The 17,495-nt window shown below is 47.4% G+C and overlaps 3 protein-coding genes across 7 annotated transcripts in view; 2 read left to right on the forward strand and 1 right to left on the reverse strand.

Annotated features, from left to right (window-relative positions):
- Positions 1 to 3,028, forward strand: part of CELF5 (CUGBP Elav-like family member 5) — a 36,765-nt gene extending 33,737 nt beyond the window's left edge. For 2 of the 3 annotated variants that reach the window (XM_071578331.1, XM_071578335.1), the window contains exon 13: positions 891 to 3,028. The gene's annotated coding sequence lies outside the window, so the exon portion shown is untranslated. The remainder of the gene's footprint in view (positions 1 to 890) is intronic. The other variant, XM_071578334.1, reaches the window with a different exon arrangement.
- Positions 280 to 9,473, reverse strand: HSD11B1L (hydroxysteroid 11-beta dehydrogenase 1 like). 3 transcript variants are annotated; one of them, XM_071578337.1, is made up of 8 exons: positions 9,261 to 9,473; positions 9,041 to 9,159; positions 8,103 to 8,233; positions 6,833 to 6,944; positions 6,311 to 6,402; positions 5,204 to 5,297; positions 4,096 to 4,261; positions 280 to 3,817 (listed from the first exon to the last, which is right to left on the reverse strand). In XM_071578337.1, exons 2-8 carry the CDS (start codon positions 9,123 to 9,125, stop codon positions 3,631 to 3,633), a joined length of 867 nt encoding a protein of 288 aa, XP_071434438.1. In that variant the 5' UTR covers positions 9,126 to 9,159; positions 9,261 to 9,473; the 3' UTR covers positions 280 to 3,630. The 3 variants fall into 3 exon arrangements, with proteins under 3 accessions (XP_071434438.1, XP_071434437.1, XP_071434439.1); XM_071578336.1 differs by having other exon boundaries at positions 280 to 4,261; XM_071578338.1 differs by lacking the exons at positions 9,041 to 9,159; positions 9,261 to 9,473 and having other exon boundaries at positions 280 to 4,261; positions 6,833 to 6,889; positions 8,103 to 8,190.
- A 1,264-nt stretch (positions 9,474 to 10,737) lies between these two features.
- MICOS13 (mitochondrial contact site and cristae organizing system subunit 13) lies at positions 10,738 to 14,795 on the forward strand. Its single transcript, XM_071578015.1, has 4 exons — positions 10,738 to 10,808; positions 12,597 to 12,753; positions 13,481 to 13,532; positions 14,573 to 14,795. Exons 1-4 carry the CDS (start codon positions 10,780 to 10,782, stop codon positions 14,668 to 14,670), a joined length of 336 nt encoding a protein of 111 aa, XP_071434116.1. The 5' UTR covers positions 10,738 to 10,779; the 3' UTR covers positions 14,671 to 14,795.
- Positions 14,796 to 17,495: the final 2,700 nt, after the last annotated feature.

Consider the following 17,495-nt stretch of genomic DNA (forward strand, 5'->3'; position numbering starts at 1 on the left):
GACTGGGAGTGGGGACCCAGGAGCTGGGGCAGTAGCACAGCTGGTGGGGCAGAGGCCTCACCTGCCAGGGCCCAGCCCCAGCACCTGAGCCAGGTGACCAGAGCAGGCCTGGAGATAATGGCTGGGTTCAACAACTCACATCATCAGGCAAATCTGTGGCAATGGGGCCAGGCCAAAGCCAAGGCAGAGTCAGTCTGCAGGGCAAGATCAGGATCAGGTCTGGTGGAGGTAAAAAGGGGCAGACACAGTCCAGAGATTGCCAGGCAGGTCTGTAATGTCAATAACACACAGATCAAACATCAAGACGGGATGACAATCCAAGGGTTGAAGTTCCAGTGATCAGATCCATGGACAGGACAGGTCCATGGACAGGTGGAGACTGGAACATCCATGATGTAGATCAAAGGCTGATGGCACAGGCCTGGGCTGTGATGAGAACTGGACCCATGGACAGAAATTGCAGCTGAGGTTGGTCAAGTTCATTAAGGCCTTCTAGTGCATTTGGGGCCCTGACAGGCAGATGGGTTCTTGTTTGTGGTCTAAGCAAGGCTTCAGTCTGCTGTCTGACTGCTCCAAAATAGCTTTTGTCTGCCTAAAAATGTTTTAAACCCCAGAAGTTTTCAGTTGTTACATGGGACAAGCCCATGATTCACAGGGATCACAGATAAGCAGAGAAAAGGTGAGACCCTGAAGGACCACAGAAGAGCTGCCTGACATGAGAGCTGCTGCCAAAGAGCTGGATCCTGCCAGCCTACAGACAGGGAGCAAGGGAGGGCTGATCTGATCTGGGTCATAGTCCCTCATGTTTAAGCAGCAGCAACTCAAAGCCTGAGGCTTGCATAGATGTCCTCCTAATCTCCCAATTCCCTCCCTCCTCCCTTTTTGTTCAGGTGAAAGTCCAGAGGAAGAATTTCTGCTTCAGGTTGATTTACAGAGAGGCCAGTAAATTTATCGACTCTTTTGACACCACCCCTTTCCTTCCTCTGCTTCCCACCTACCCACCCCATCTTCCTCTTCCCCTCCTCTCCAAGACATGCAGTTAAAGAGAAGGCTCAATGTCTGCCCAGGAGGAAGATTCTTGCCACGACCAACTCGTGTATTTGCTGCTAACGTGGTGCATAGCAAAGGGACCAGCAAACCAGCAGCCCCTGGGGACATGAAGCTCTTCCTCTCGGGGTGTGGCTGGAGTACAAGGACCAAGAAAACCCACTGGTGTGTCTCTAGGTTAATGCAGTGGGGTTTGGAAATTTAGACCCATCCCTTCCTCCCTCCTGCTTCGTTTCTGGCCCTTTCATAGATAAATATAAATATATACAGTCTCTATTTTTTTTTAAAGTGGCTCACAGGACCAAACTTTTCCATTCTGAGACTGACTGCTTGCAAGAGGTATTGGCAGTTTGGGGTTTACCTTTGCAGCAGTGTCTTCTCAGCACACACTGCTGACAGACCTGGACATTTTGAGAGGATGTTTGGAGAGAGGGGAGGGGAGGGGAGGATGAGGGGAGAGAGAGGGAGATCATCTCTCTGCTCAACATGAGCAAGAAGAAGGAGAAATAAATACCTCCAGGATTAGGGCACAGTCAGGTGCTCAGCTTGAGTGACTCATCCACTGTAGCACCAGCCTGGTTAAGGATCTCAAGAGCTCTCAGTCTTACCTTTCCAAGGGCTTCTGCAGACAAAGCTCCTGGAATTTGGAGCCAGACCCCATCCTGAGCACTCCCCGATTAGGCTGAGAGCACAGGAAACCAGTCCCTTTACCTGCAAGAACTGCACTGCCTCCCCACACATGGCACAGATCCTTGTTTCACAGCTCTCCATGGCAACAGCATTTTCTTGATGAAGGCAAGAGAAGATGAGAGTGTGAGCAGATGCAATCTCCAGAACAGTCACAGAAGCCTCCCAGGGGCCACACACTGCCTCCCTGTGTCAGATAACCCAACACTCCCACAAGCTCTAAGATGTGCTGAGGGGTAGAATGACACAGAAGAACTGCCTCGTGGGCAGTTCTGATTTCCCAAAGGAAACAGGATGTTTTCCCCCTCTGAATTTAGCAAGAGGACTCGCCTCATGCACCTGCTGCAAAGCTTTTCCCCAGCAGATACAAGAGGGTTGCTGTTCTGTTTTTTTTCCCCTGCACTTCAAGAGACTTATTACAGGTAGGGACAGTTATGTACACATATTCTTAAGCACAGAATGTAGTTCAGAACTTGATTTTAAAAAGATGCCCTGGGAGTGGGGGGTGTGTCACACTGACATGGCACATCCTTTTGACAGCTGGAAACAGTCTCTTAAGTTTCTTACAAAAATAAGGAAAGCAAAACAGAACAAACCAACCAACCCCACAATGATTAATGAATGATTCATTTCAATATTCCAGAGTTTGATAAGGTACCACAAACATTTGTGTGTTTGTGTGTGTGTATGTGTGTGTGTGCAGTGAAAAATGAACAGAGGGTTGGTGGGGAAAGGTTGATGCAATTATTGAAGTGAACTATGGGGATTTTAGAGAATCTTGGCCAACTCTCTCTCTCCTCCAGTTTCCCTTGTTCAGGTGTGTGTGGCAAAGTTCTACAAGTACCTTCACATCTCCTCAACTACCCTTCTGTGTCTGATGCTGAGAGTTTGTGAGAGATGAATGAAGCTGTGTGAGTCTGTGTTTCTATAGTCCATGTTTACTTATTGTAAATACCATTTTTATACTTAACATCTATTATGTATGTGATTTGTATAATGTACTTTATTTCTGCTACAAGTAATTTCATGAAGTTTAAACTTAGTCTAATTTTGAACAAAAAGAAAAAAAAAGAAAAAAGACAAACAAATGGGAAAAAAAAGGACTTTGGAAATCCTAGTCAAGCTGGTTTAAAACAAGCATTTACAGTTTCTTCCATCACAGTTACTGATGTGACTGTACAATGTTACAGGTGCGATACAAGCTTTGTCAATGTCAAATTCCTCACTCTGGTCAAAAAAAAAATCCTAAATTTATTTAATAAAAGTTTTACTTGCTAAGTAACTGGGCCTCTGTTTCATGTTGGTAGTTGCACCTGCTTTCACTTACTGCACAAGTGAGACCTTGCCAGAGCCCTGGGGCTGATCTAACAGATCCCATGCAGTCAGCAAAATGTGTACCAACATTCCTGTGCCCAGAGAATCCAGGTGACCAGTATTCCTTCATAGTGGGAAACATCAGCATGTAATACCAACACATTAAAATAAACTGCTTTAATTAAAATAGAGATTAAAATAAAAGAAGGTTCACAGAATCCAAAAAGCAATGAAGCAGTGGAGCAGGACTCTCCAGGACATCAGGTACAGACAGAGGTTAAAGCTGAGAGAAGGGTGGAGGCAGTACAAGCAGACAGGTGAGGCTGAAGGAAGGGAGATGAGAGGAGGGCTAAGACAGAGTCAACTGTGGGAAAGATCTCTGACCCATGGGTAGCAACATCAGAACAATGGCTAAAGCAGGATGAGAAAGAAGAAGAGCAAGAGTCACCTTAGGAAAAAAACTAAGGTTCCTTTGCCACCACTGCTGCCCTGCTCCTGCTTGACACCAATGGCTGAATGGGATGGTGGGAAAGTAATTAGAAGGGATATAGGATGGGAGAGGAGCCTGAAACTGGGCCTCTCTTAAGGACTGCTGTAGTTATAGTAACTCCTTAAAACCTGGCCCCTGTTGCTGGGGGACAGAACCCAGAGGCAGCACACCTGGTGCAGCCACCAGGGGTAGAAGACCTCGTGTGCCCGCGTGGCCCCTCCGCGGACGATGGCGAGGGCGGCCTCGGCAGCGGGCGCTGCCCTGAGGTGCACTTTGCCCCTGCAAGCAAAAACAGCATCTCTGATGTCAGAGCATCAAAGCCAGCCAGTCCCTGGTGGGGTTCACACTGTGCAGAGCGACTGCCACAAGGCTCTGCATGCTCGTGGCCAGTGCTGAGGTGAATGTGCACAAACCCACTCATTTTCTTGCACAACCAAAGAGACTCACACTCACCTTTAACACCATTGTGGTGTATTTTGTTGTATGCTTTCAAGAAGAGTTGTATTCCTGCAGCCACACTCCCTCCCAGGCTCCTACAGCCTCCTCCCAATACACACCTGGTATTCTCCAATGCTGCCTCAGTGTCAATCAGGCCCAGGATGCACAGGGTGATGGAGACATTGCTCTTCTGCATGGTGAGTTCATGGCGCAGTGAGCTGAAGAATCCATCCAGTGCAAACTTGGTGGCAGAATAAGAAGTGGTGAAGGGAGTGGGTATTTTCCCTGGAAAGGAAAAGAAGAGAATGGAAAACACCAGGAAGCTGGCTGTAAGAAGAATCCATGGTTAGGAAATCTGGGCACAGACTTTGTCATACTGCATCAACTCGTGTTCTGTTCAGGTGAGTTTCCCTCAATTTCTAGTCCTGTGCAAGAACTTACACAATTGCACCACTTTGTGCAAACACACCTTAGAACAAAAGCCACCACACATGTGAGTAAGGGGAGGAAACTTCCTCTAAGTTGCACAATAACCTGGTCACATGTTGGACCAAAAAGCCCACTGTGCTGATCTACCTGCAGCCTTTCCCTCTGCCATAAACATGCAAACACAGGGACTGGGTTGCATGCTGGGATATTTGGCATTTCCTTGGCACATCATGTCAACAAGGCAGGGATGAACCAAAGTCTGAGACTGTGTAAGGTGATGCAGCTCCCTTGAGCACACACAGTGAAGACTTTTCCATCCTGTACAGCAGATGCAGCTGCTCAGCACCTGCTGTTCAGGCTGGCCAAAGCCACACAGCCTGAGGGTGGCAGAATGATAATGGTGTGTCAGAAAAGCAGCAGGGATGGGCCTGGCTGTGAGGGACAGGAGTCAAACAGATCTGGGCACATGATGAATGAAGAGCAAAGCTGCAAGGGAATGCAAAATAGTGCAATTCAGAGAAGGACTTCGAGAGAAAACAAAGCCAGCCAGCCACTATCCTGACCCTCAGTCCCTCCAGGAGGCTCTGGCTGAGCAGCAGCACCTGCCCCCATATATGTAATACATATATACACACACACACATACACACACTTATCATATTGTACTTCTATTTATTATAGTATTATTATATACTGTAAAATGCAGTTGGAAAATGTGTTGAGGGGTTGGACGACATAGAAATATAATGTTTGGAAGTGTTGTTTCCACAAGGAAGCAACTCCAGGTAAAGCCACTAACCTGCAACAGAAGAAACAACCACCAGTGAGCCTCGACTCTGCTCCAGGGTGGGAAGAGCTGCTGTTGTAAGTTCCACATAACTGAAGAAATTCACCTGGAATGATAAAAATAGGTGTGGAAGAAGGAAGAGGGTTTGAAAGCAGGAGCTGGAAAGTCAATACAGTGGTCAGAAATGAAAAGGAGCATGGCTTGGACTTGCCTTTTCAGACATCAAGAGAGAAAAATCATCTCTGTTAAGAAAGGGACAAAAACTGCATCCATGAGTCTTGCAGATTCCATAAAAAGCAGTGGAGAAGTTTCAGAGCAAGGATTGTTCCTGGGCTTTAATACAAAGGTTTTTTGACAAGATACAATTAGCTGTCCCTAATTTCCCTGCATACTATTCTTTACTCTGCAATCCTTCCCCAGCAACAAGGACATTGTTGTCTCAATTTTCTCCCCTTTATGTTTCTCTTGACTGAACTCAGAAAACACTCAAGCATAAAATTCACCATCTCTTCAGAGCTTGACTGCTCTAACTTGTGAGAATTCCTTAACCATGACCCCAAGTTGCCACTCTACAGCAAACAAGCTCCTCCCAAAATGAAACAGAACTAGCATGATAGACCTGAACTAAGACTGGATCAACAAAACAGCTCTTCATTTCCATGGTCCCAAAACCTGGTACTAAGGTGATTCTATAGGAAAATTCTAAACCTGTGAACAGAGACTCAAATGGCATTTCAAACAACTTTACTGTGTTCTGCAGTGCCACCTGCACTTGCCATGGATAAGAAGTGTTTGCTGCTCCCCTATTGGCCTTCCTAAACCAGACACTGTACAACTGCCTGGAACTGCCCATAGATCCCAACAGTCCTGGGCTAATGGGAGATAAAAAGGACACAAAGAAGTCTGAAGTTCTTCCCAAACATTTCTCTTCACAATTGTACAACACTTGAGCAAAACACCTCTCTACTAACAAAGCCTCCAAACTGTTTGACCTGAAACATGAATGAAATAAAAGGGTTTTTTCAACCATTGCCATAGACTTGGAGCTTCCCAAGGTTGTCCCAGGAGAAGCCCAACTCACCCAGTTCCAGGTGAGCTCTTCCTGCTGGGAAACCTCACCTGCATGAGCCAACGGGTGTATTCCACATCTCCAGTCCACATCTGGAAACGAGTCCTGCCGATGTGGTTCAACACCAGGTAATCCAGTCCCCCTGTGGGCAGGAGGAAAGGCAGTCAAAGGGCCCATTCCCTAAGCAAGGAACTCAGAAATGCCAGCAGGAGGCTTGAACCAACCAGCCACTCCCTCAGAAGGCTAGAAAGTGTTTTACTGTGAAGATACATTACATCTGCTCATCTGGGAGCAGCTCTGCCTGCTCCTCAAGGGTTGAATTGAAAGGAAAGCTGTTTGTCTTTGACACAGCTATCCAAACTGATGCTTCAGGGTGATTCAGACTTGGAACTTGGTTCTGGTGGTGCATCTATTTCCACAGTGACAAGTACACAAATGTGTAGCAGCAAAACTGTGATTAATATGGAAATGTATCAGCAGAAACAGCACTGCTGGACTGACAGGTCATCCAGATCACAGAACACTTACAGAGTTCCTTGAGACACCCACATCAGGAAAACCAGGATGCTTACCCAGCTTTTGGAGAGCAAACTGAACCACCTTTTCAGGTTCTGAAGGGAAAGACATATCTGCAGGGATATAAAATACTTTCTTTGCTCCAAGTGTCAGGCATTTCTCCATCACCTTGAAGGAGAATACACATCCAAAGATTAAAAAATATGGAGTGGAGTGGGAAAGAATAGAAAAAAGGGCTCTGTAAAGTACATGCTACAGTCAGTGAAAATCAGTTCTGGACATGCTTTAATTTTAAATCTACTGCTATTCAGCCCATGGAGAGCTCATTTTGCATCCAGACTTTGCTTAACCACACAGGTAACTCTTAGCAGGATGCAGATTAAATCTACCTTGGAAAAGGATCAAGAGTCACCCCAAAAAAGCCAGTCTTACTCAGGAGAAATCTTCTGGAATACAGGTTATGCTTTACATTAAGTTCTTCTTTTTGTTCCAAAACACCTGGAAAGGTCTTCATTGTACATAATTCCTTTGCTCTGTTAAGTACATGAAAGTGCCTAGTAATGACATGCAGTCCAGCTATTTGCTGAAATAATGCTTTCCAGGAATTAGGAATTATTATTATTATTATGCTCACTGTCTCCAGCTCACCTTTTGCACCATTTCATAGTGAAGAACATTCCTTGGAAGTCACATATCCCTGCAGTTAAAGAGTTACCATCTCTAAATATTGTCCCATTTTATAAACTACAGATGAAGAAGTCTCATCTATTTAAGCTGGTCAAAAAGTATTTAACCTACAAAAAGGTTTAAGACAGCTACAAATAGAACAGTTTGGACTCTGGAAAGCTGCATAGTACTGCACAGGAATTGTATTTCACAGAATAACAGAATATCTCAAATTCGAAGGGATGCATGTGGATCATCGAACCCAACTCCCTGCTCCTCACAGGGCTACCTCAAACCAAACCATGATTAACATCTGTGGTCCAGATATTCCCTGAGTTCTGACAGGTTTAGTGCCATGATCCCTTCTCCCAGGGGAGCTTGTTCCAGTGACTGACCACCCTCTCAATGAAGAACACTTTCCTAATGTCCAATCGGAATTTTCCCTGACACACCTTCATGCAATTTCCTCATGTAAATGTTCAGAAAGTAACAAGTTCAGGCAGTTTATAAAAATCTTACTGTACAGGCCAAGCTCTCTTCTGTGTTTATACTTAGCAACAGTTCAGAAGGAAAACTATCATGCTGACAACTAATTTGTTATTGTTTCAGTAAAAGCTCAAGTCTCTTCTGTCTTCCCTTGTACAAGGAAGAAGTTCTTACCTTCTGCAGCACAGCTTCCCTTCTAGCAGTCAAAACTATTTCAGCACCAAATCTGGCATAATGATATGCCATCTGCTCTCCAATCCCAGCACTGGCTCCAGTCAGGAGAACACGGGCACCAGACAAGCTCTCTTATTTATGGGAAAGAGAATAAAAGATACAGAAGTGAAGGAAGCAGCAGAGGAGCTGCCCCAGTAACTATTGGCAGAGCTCTAAAGGAGAAAGATGGAAGTGCTCAAGTCTTGATGCTTCTCCAAACTAGAAGCAGCAGGACTGGCCTGAAGAATACTTGAGACTAACAATACCATGGACCAGCCCTGGGTTCCTAGACCAAAATCTTTCAAGAATGAAGTTGGTTTTCATGTTTTAACAAGCTGTACAGCATGAACCAGCCTATGCACCTTCTGCATATCATTTATTCTTTGCCATATAATTTATTCTTTGCCTCATTTATTCTTTACCATGGACCAGCCCTGGGTTGCTAGACCAAAATCCTTCAAGAATGAAGTTGGTTTTCATGTTCTAACAAGCTGTACAGCATGAACCAGGCTATGTACCTTCTGCATATCATTTATTCTTTGCCATATCCTTTATTCTTTGCCACCAGTTTGGAGCCAGGTCAGCCTTCCTGTGCTGGGAACTGCAGAGGTGGTTCCTGGCCCCAGGAGTTTGCAACCAAAGCATAAAATGAGAAAGGCAATGGCAAAGTGCTGTGTGTTCCCCACAGAGACAGCAGGGGCCCTGCTCTTAGACCCCTTTGTGCTTCTCTTTGTTTCAAGTTCCAGTTTGTTTCTGGGAAGGAAGCATCGCTTTGGAGCCACCAGCTCTGGTAAGGACTGTGGGCAGGACCGAGACCATCAATCATAACTCAGAAATTCAACCTCTTCTCTTGTGAGACTTGTATTTCAGCTGGAGATCATCCCCCCTGCTGAGCCTACCTGGGATAAAAGGGTCTTCCCAGAAGAAAACCACGAGCCCAGCCACAATTCCTGTGGCATAAAGCACTTTCCCAACCGGCTTCATGTCCCTGCAGGTGGTGCAGTCTGGAAGCTGAGCCCTGCAGAAGAAATGCCATGTCCTCCCTCCGGAGCCGGGAGCCAACTTGTGGAAAAGCCCCTCGGAGCCCACTGGGGGTTCCCGCAGGGCAACCACACTCACCTCGGGCACGACGAGCAGGATCCTTCTCCTTCACAGCCCCGCAACCTCCCGCAGCGAACAGCCCCGCACCGCTCATGGCTGATCTTACACAACGCTTAATTCATTAAGGAATTATGACGCCCACAGCGGGCAGGACCCACCCACCCTGAGCCAGCAGGGCTGTGGCATGGCCGGACTGTCCCTATCCCCGTCCCAGTCCCTGTCTCCATCCCTGTCCCAGTCCCAGTCCCTGTCTCCATCCCTGCTCCTGTCCCAGTCCCAGCCCCTGTCCCAGTCCCCATCCCTGTCTCTATCCCTGTCCCAGTCCCAGTCCCTGTCTCCATCCCTGTCCCAGTCCCCATCCCTGTCCCAGTCCTGTCCCAGTCCCTGTCCCTGAGGGGGGACACGGGGCTGCCACAGTGGGGCCCAGGCGAGACCTTTGAGTTAAGAAACAATCAAACCTAATAGAATAGAACAAAATTATTCTTTTTATTCAGCGCTGGGAACATGGGGGATAACTCCACCAAAGACATGTTCATCAAGACTTATGTGTTTCCAGGTTTATATACTTAGTTACAAGTGATAACCCCTCCCCAAAGTTAAGCAGGATATTTTGGGTGACTCTTAACAGATCTAATGGGCTGCTCTTATCTCTGCAGTCCTGTATTTCCTTTTAACTAAACATGTTACAGCTTCAAGCTTCAACCTAGACAGGTTTTCTGATTTATTTCTTACAGCTCGGCTTCTAATCTAAACAAGGTTTTGGTTTATTTCTTAAAGTTCAGCTTACAGGGTTAAATTCCTCTTTATCTAAAGCTATGCATGGTTAATATCACTGACAAACTAAACTACAAGCCAAAATCAGAAATTAATATAAAATCGAGTTGGTATCGTTTTGATTAAAAATTAGTAAAGACCTTATGATTTTATGGAGAAGGGATAAAATCCTTTTTCTTGAGGGGTCCCTGGAACAATGACCCTCCCTGGTCCCACACGGCCCGGCCTTGCCTTCACATGGCCCTCACTGGCCCCACACGGCCCTGCCCAGCCCCACATGGCCCTCACTGGCCCCACACGGCCCTGCCCAGCCCCACATGGCCCTCACTGGCCCCACACGGCCCTACCCAGCCCCACACGGTTGTCCCTCCCTGGCCCCATACACCTCTCCCTGGCCCCACACGGCCCTGAACTCCCTGCCCTGCCCCACATGGCCCTGCCTTGCCTTCACATGGTCCTCCCTGGCCCCACACGGTCCTCCCTGGCCCCATAGGGCTTTCACTGCCCTGCCCTCCCTGGCCCCACATGGCCCGGCCCTGCCCCACACGGTTCTCCCTCCCTGACCCCACACGGTTGTCCCTCCCTGGCCCCACACGACCCTGCCCGGACCCACACGGTTGTCCCTCCCTGGCCCCACACGACCCTGCCCGGACCACACGACCCTGCCCAGACCCACACGGGCCCACAGGGCCCCACAGGGCCCAGCCCCTCCGACCCGGCCGCAGCTCCGCCCGCGGCACGTCACGGCGCCGCCGCCTCCGCCATGGCCGTCCGGCTCTTCCCCGTTGCCAAGTGAGTCCGCCCTGCCCGGCCCTACCCGGCCCTGCTCGCTGTCCCCGCTGTCCCCGCTGTCCCGCACCCACCCCGGGGCTGTCCCCGCCGCTCCCCTCCACCCACCCCGGGGCTGTGCCCGCGGCCTGGCCTAGTCCCGCGCCCTTGGGCTCTCCCGCCTGGGCCCGGCCCGGCCCGCACCCCTGGCTGTGTCCGCCCGCTCCGGGGGCACGGACATGGAGCACAAACCCGGGCTGTTCAGGGACGGGGATGGACATGGAGCACTAACCCGGGCTGTTCTGGGGAGTGAGATGGACATGGAGCACTAACCCGGGCTGTTATGGTACGGGGATGGACATGGAGCACTAACCCGGGCTGTTCTGGGGAGTAGGATAAACACGGAGCACTAACCCGGGCTGTTCTGGGACGGGGATGGACACAGAGCACTAACCCGGGCTGTTCTGGGACGGGGATGGATATGGAGCACTAACCCGGGCTGTTCTGGGGAGTAGGATAAACACGGAGCACTAACCCGGGCTGTTCTGGGACGGGGATGGACATGGAGCACTAACCCGGGCTGTTCTGGGACGGGGATGGACATGGAGCACTAACCCGGGCTGTTCTGGGGAGTGGGATAAAACGGAGCCCAAACCCGGGCTGTGCCCGCCCCGGAGGGTCCCGGCGTGTTCTGGGCAGGGGGATGAACACGGAGAATAAACCCGGGTCATTCTGGGGCCAGGAATGAACACGGAGGATAAACCCGGGCTGTTCTGGGACGGAGATGGCCACGGAGCACAATTTCGGGCTGTTCTGGGGAGGGGATGGACACGGAGCACAACCCCGGGCTGTGCCCGCCCCGGAGGGACCCGGCGTGTTCTGGACAGGGGGGTAAACACAGAGAATAAACCCGCGGGGAGCGCTCAGATCTGGACTGAGATCCTGCCAGAGGGTATTCTTGGGACTGAACAGCTTTATCAGAGAATCCCTTTTCCCCAAGATACGTGTGGGCACAGGAATTTTAAGTGTTGGTTCTCTCTCTATAGCAGTACTTGCCCTGTGTTGTGCAGCTGCAGTATCACTGTCTGGAGGGTTTGGGTTGGTTTGTTTGTTTGTACAACTTCTTTTCCTCTGTTTTTGGAAAGAAAATGACTCTCTGCTCTCTGAATCTGGAAAAGTCAGTCTCTTCAAATCTCTTCTTTATAATGAAATTGCCATTAAGGGCCAGGTGCTCTCTGCCCATCTTCCACTTTCAGGTTGCTCCTACAGGTGTGAAACTGGTGTCTGCACACCATGCAGCCTGCTGGGAAACCTCAAAAGCCTGGGCAATGCAAACACTGGCCAGGTGTTGGACTGTAATGAGCTTAAATAAGGTATTGGTGCCTGTCAGATTAAGCAGATTCCTTCATAATAAGAGAGCAAGAGCCACATCATTAGCATGAGTGGCTCACCCACTGCAAAATCCTCTAGAGTTCCTTTTATCAAAGGTATATGCCAGTGGTTCTCAGACTTTAAGAAGTGGCACATACTCTGAGATGCTTGGCACTTTCTCAGTTTTTTTTCTTGAAAACTGTCACTGATGGAATGTGAATAGGGACAGTTTCAGGGGGCTGGCAGGGAGTAGTTGGCCTAGGAAGAAAAAGAAGGTAGGTGGGTATTTTTCCTCTGCTTTTTGTCTGCAACAAGAAATTGAAGTATTTGTGACCTTGGATTTCTTTCCTGAGACCCTCCCTCTGGCAGTCAGAACCCACTGAGAGAGAGGCACCGGTGATTTTCATGTGAACTGAACTGTTTTGTGTTTGATCTTTTCAGGTTTATCATCAAAGGAGGCCTGGCTGGAGCTGCTGTGTACGTGGCATATGATCAGGGGCTGCTGGGCAGTGGCACACAAGGTGCTGAGGCACTCAAGAAAGCCCAGGCAGCTCTGCCTCCAGCTATCCAGGAGTGGACAAGTTACCTGGGCTGGGAGGTAAGGGCTGTCCAGATGGACACTGCAAAACAAACACATTCTCTGAATGAGGAGGAAACACTGGGGTGGTGTTCTGGTTCCAGAGAAGCTGGCAGGAGGTTTGCTGTTGAAACTGTGGAAGGAGAGTAAAATTTTAAATTTAGGGGAGAGATTTGGCTCACAGGTGTTATTTTGAAGGAAAAGGAGTGACCAGCCTGTGCAGGGTCAAGGAGGGGATTACAAACAGACTTCACTATGTAGTGATATTCCTAAGCTGCTTTTGAAGGATCCTACATGGTTTTAGAAAAACTAATGGAAATATTATCCTCCCTCTTTCTCCAGTTGTAAACAGTTCATCAAGGTGAGTTTAAATTGCCTGAAGAGGCCTTCCTGTGTTAGCTTTTTGATTTTAAAATCCTCAGAAAAAAGAAGCCTTTGCTTGAATTTTAAAAAGCATTTTTCATATTAGAGACAATTATATACCAAGAGATGACAGCCATGTAAGGAGACAGCCATGGAGATATTTTGTCATGAGCATCCAAATGATGTGTACTACCTTCTGCCCCTACTTGATATTGGGGGAAGAAGCAAAGCCCAACCTTAAAATATCATTTCTAATACCTTTTGGGACTTAGGGAGAGTAGGCACCTAAGTATTTTTGAGATCTGAGGTCAAGAGGCTTTGCCAATGGGATGTAAATTGTAAGTGAAACCCCTCAAGTGCTGATATTTTGTCTCTCTCTTTCTAGCTCCCAGCTACTCCAAAAATTGACTTTTCCCCCTCTGATTCCTGGAATAAAGGTAAAATAACTGCTCACCAAACTGTGAAAGGAGCAAGGGGCCAAGAGTGATGTAGCTTATAGCAGTCTTGTTTCAATACTGTCCTAAATTGAATGATAGAGGAGCTGGTAGATGTTACAGTCTGGTGGCAGAAGGGTTGGGATTGGGACTGAGGAAGCACCTCCTGCTTCAGGTTTTACCATTAGCACACTGACTGACTCTGGACTTAATTTCTTCTTGTTTCAACTGTGAAATGAGGAGGAGGATGTGTGTCCATAAACCTGGCTGCCTCTGCTCACCAGGGGAGCTGGTGTTTCTTTTACCTGCAGAACTTGTTGCCCTCCTGTGCCCCAAGACAGGCATGACTGTGCTATCCTAGAACCCAGGACTGAAATCCCAGGGAACTGTTTGGGGAGGCCTGTGGCCCTCACAGTAAATAGGTAGAGTTTGTGCACTAGTAAGTTCATCAGCATTGGCAGTGATCAAGGAAACCAGAGGAAAAAAATAAATGATAACTTAAAAAAGGTGAACCTTTGGTTAAAGTTTTAAGACTTTATAGATGCTACTGTGCCTGAACTGAGCCCTGGAATTTTCAGAAGGGATGGGCATTCCCATTGTCACTAGGATTTTAGACATGTTGTTTGAAGGTCAAAGCATGTCATAAATACCTAGTAATACATAGTTTTTGTGGTGCAGTGAAGACTCTTCATGTAATTGTGGGGAAACATGGTCCACAAATACTGTGACATGTCCCACATCACCCATGGAGTCTGTGGCAAGGCCAGAAACAAAATGGAACTTAGCCCAGTTCTTTGTTTCAGTCTTGTAATTGTTTTGTCTCACAAACAGGCCCTGAAGTTGGAATTTCTGTGTCACAAATGCTGTTGAGACAATCAAGCCGTACTTGAACCAAGGATCATTCAGGCCACTGTGTGTTTGAAAGCATCTGAGTTTGAGCTCAGTTTTCCTCTCTGTGTTGAGAGTTCTAAAGTGCTAGAGTAACATGAGGAAGTTTGAAATGATAATCTTCTTGGGATAATTCTTCTCTGCTTTCCTTGCAGGAGTGCAGTCAGTCATGTCTGCCTTGTCTGTAGCTCCCACCAGAGCCTGTGAGTACACAGTGGAAGGCTGGAAGTATGTGAAGGATCTTGTCAAATGAACGCCTTCTCCAGGGTCCATGGTTGTCTCTGTCCCACGTTGTCTTTGGGAGGATGCACAGTCCATCTCTCTGGAGGGCACAGCTCAGCCGTGTAAGGGCTACAATAAAGGACTTTGGAGCTTGAATTTGTATTTGGGTTGGTTTTGGCACACAGACTGCAACAATTGCTTTGTCCCAGCAGTGATCAGAGGCTCCAGGGGTCACAGATCAGGTGTAATGAGGTGGTGGCCATATGGTGGTGTCCAAAGCTGCCAAGCGTGGCAACTAAACAGATTATTCTGAAGCTGAATTAATCTTGAAAGTGAATGCCATCTAATTCAAAACAAGCCAGTAAGAGTTAGAAAAAAGTTGAGACATCCAAGGTAACAGCAAAAGATGTAAAAGATGGCCTGGGATGTTTGTACAAGCACAGGGAGAGTAACTGAGCCAAGTGTATCACATGAAACATTGTTAGCTTGCAATGTGCTCCAGTGGACAGACTGTGCATGTTTTCATTTTAATGGGATGAAAACTTTCACGGGATCAGTTTTGAGTCACAACCAAGGCCTGTGTAAGGAGCACCAATGGCCTGGAGGGCATCACTGTTCTAAGGTGAAGCTACAGACTGATTCTGTGTTTTTAACCCTTTGTGATGACTTTGTAGCATGGAGGTGGGTGAAGTCATCGTGACGTGGCACAGCATCAGGAGTCTGTTCCCTCCTGTATCAGGTGGGTCATTATAAACACACAGCTTGTAACCTCTCTGTCCTCAGGGCCTGCCCCAGAGCTGCTGCTCCTGCTTCTATAACCAGGGACAGGGATTGACCTCCGTGCTGGCAGCAGGGCAGGCAATTCTCCCATGACTGATGTGTTAACAACAGTTGCATTGTTCCAGTCTGTGCCAGTTACAGAATGAGCCCAGGCACAGCTACAGAGCAGGCAACAGGCAGTGGGATGTAGGGAGAGCAGGGCAAGTGCTTACTCAAATTAGGAAGCAGATTTAAAACACAGGAATGAAGAAGATTTGCAGTTTTGTTTCCTTTTTAAACAAATAGTTACATGATGAAACGAACTGCCAGGAGATTCCAGAGGATTTGCCTAAGGTATAAAGAGCTTTAAAAAGTGCTTAAGTTAATTCCTAAGGCATGGGTCTATCAGATCTTAAAACTGTTGTCCAGATGGAAGCTACAAGCTCAATAAACCTTGGGAGTTCTGTTGTGCAGGGACCAGATGCTTTACCTTATTCTAGAACCTTGATAACCTCTACAATATCCCATTTCTTCTCTAAGTTCCCAATGCCAACTACCTTTGGAGCAGCACAGCTTTTCCTGCAGGAGTTTCTGACACATGCACACACCCCCTGGTGCAGGGCTGCCCCTGGGCACACCAAGGTACCTCCAGCTATGAGACAGGAGCTGCCTGCCATTTCACAGCCCCTGTGTAATCAGCTTGCTGCAGCTTAGGCTTTGAAAAGCAGCACATCTCACACAGCAAACAGCTCAGCTTGGGATGCACTGGGAATGTGGGTTTACTGGAACACACCTCTCTTCAAACTAGAGGAAGGGTCAGTCTGCATGGAAAGCTCAGTCTGCCATGAACCACCCCAGCACTGAGCTTTGGTGAAAGAGAGGTCTTGATTTTCCAAAGCACCTGTTTAATTTTTGCAAGTCACAAGTAATAAATAATCTGTCTCCAGGATTGCCTCCGTGGTTATCTTCAGGTCTTTTGTGAAAAGACTTCCCTTTACTGAGCTTGAGTGTGGCAGAAGGGGAGAGGTAGAGCGAGGCTCAGGACTCCAGGGAATGGTTCCAAGTCAACTCCTCCTGCTCTTCATGCCCGACCTCCCATCAGAAAGATTCTGTCATAGACAGCCTTCATCTCTCCCACTTCTGCTAATCACTTTGAACAAAGCACAGTGTACAAATAGGTAAAATTCTGCACCCCTGGTATGCTCAGCACTTCAGTTCTCCATGTTCCATCCTCTGTATTGCCTTTTTTCCCTTTGATGATTGCTCTCTAAAGCTTCATCATTGTAATGTGCTTTCTCTATGGATGAGTGAAAAAATATCTTCAGGCAACTGATAAAAACCCCATCTCTGAAGAAGGAAAAACCCCCAGTGACCCTACAAGTGAAAGTAATAGGATTTTCCCCTTGGCATCATAAAAGCCATCCTTGGTGGTTAATACTGAGGCCATGTTGCTCCAGAGATGACTGCACAAAAACAAGTTATAATTTGGATATGACAAAGTGACAGATCATGTCATGATCACATTAGTTCTCAATACATTCTTAAAAGGATGCCAAAGCACAGCCAACGGCTGTTTCTAGTCTTCTAAAGAAATTATGGATTCTTAGGTAAAATTACTGGCCTGAAATTGGTGTTTTGTACTACCCTGATCCATCAGAAGTTAAATAAAATGATTCTGACCTGCACTTGTAAGAGGTTCACGTGTACCTCTGCTGTGTCTTACAGAAGCTGTGCTGCTAACTCAGCCTGTAACTTCTTTTTCAGGGACTGCAGAATATTACATTTCACAATACCTACCAACATGAGAAAAGATGAAAAGAAATTCTTCACCACTTGTCCTACAAGAGTTTATGTCGATTTTGCAGAGTCAGGGTGTTCAAGCTTTGACAACTGCACTGATGTTCTGTTATGGTGACAGGTAGGCTGGTTCATTTTGAGAGGTCTGAGGTAACACAGTATTGCAGTGTATTTCTGGGAGTTGTGTGCTACTGAAAGTGCAAAGGGACACCTGTAAGGCACTTTGACACTTCATCTTTGAAGCAAAGTTACATGGTTTATGTAGTGAATAAATTAAGTTTTACAGGGACTGCCGGAAAA

Source organism: Pithys albifrons, chromosome 27, assembly GCF_047495875.1.
Source record: "Pithys albifrons albifrons isolate INPA30051 chromosome 27, PitAlb_v1, whole genome shotgun sequence".
Taxonomy (NCBI): Eukaryota; Metazoa; Chordata; class Aves; order Passeriformes; family Thamnophilidae; genus Pithys; species Pithys albifrons.

Bases quoted from the DNA above. Each gene is read 5' to 3' on its own strand.
- MICOS13 (XM_071578015.1), top strand. From the start codon at position 10,780: ATGGCCGTCCGGCTCTTCCCCGTTGCCAA. The intron at 10,809-12,596 runs GTGAGTCCGCCC...TGATCTTTTCAG, and splicing joins CGGCTCTTCCCCGTTGCCAA to GTTTATCATCAAAGGAGGCC. The intron at 13,533-14,572 runs GTAAAATAACTG...CTTTCCTTGCAG, and splicing joins CTCTGATTCCTGGAATAAAG to GAGTGCAGTCAGTCATGTCT.
- HSD11B1L (XM_071578336.1), bottom strand. From the start codon at position 9,125: ATGAAGCCGGTTGGGAAAGTGCTTTATGCCACAGGAATTGTGGCTGGG. The intron at 6,403-6,832 runs GTAAGCATCCTG...TCCTGCCCACAG, and splicing joins GTTTGCTCTCCAAAAGCTGG to GGGGACTGGATTACCTGGTG. The intron at 4,262-5,203 runs GTTAGTGGCTTT...TTTCCTTTCCAG, and splicing joins GGTTGTTTCTTCTGTTGCAG to GGAAAATACCCACTCCCTTC.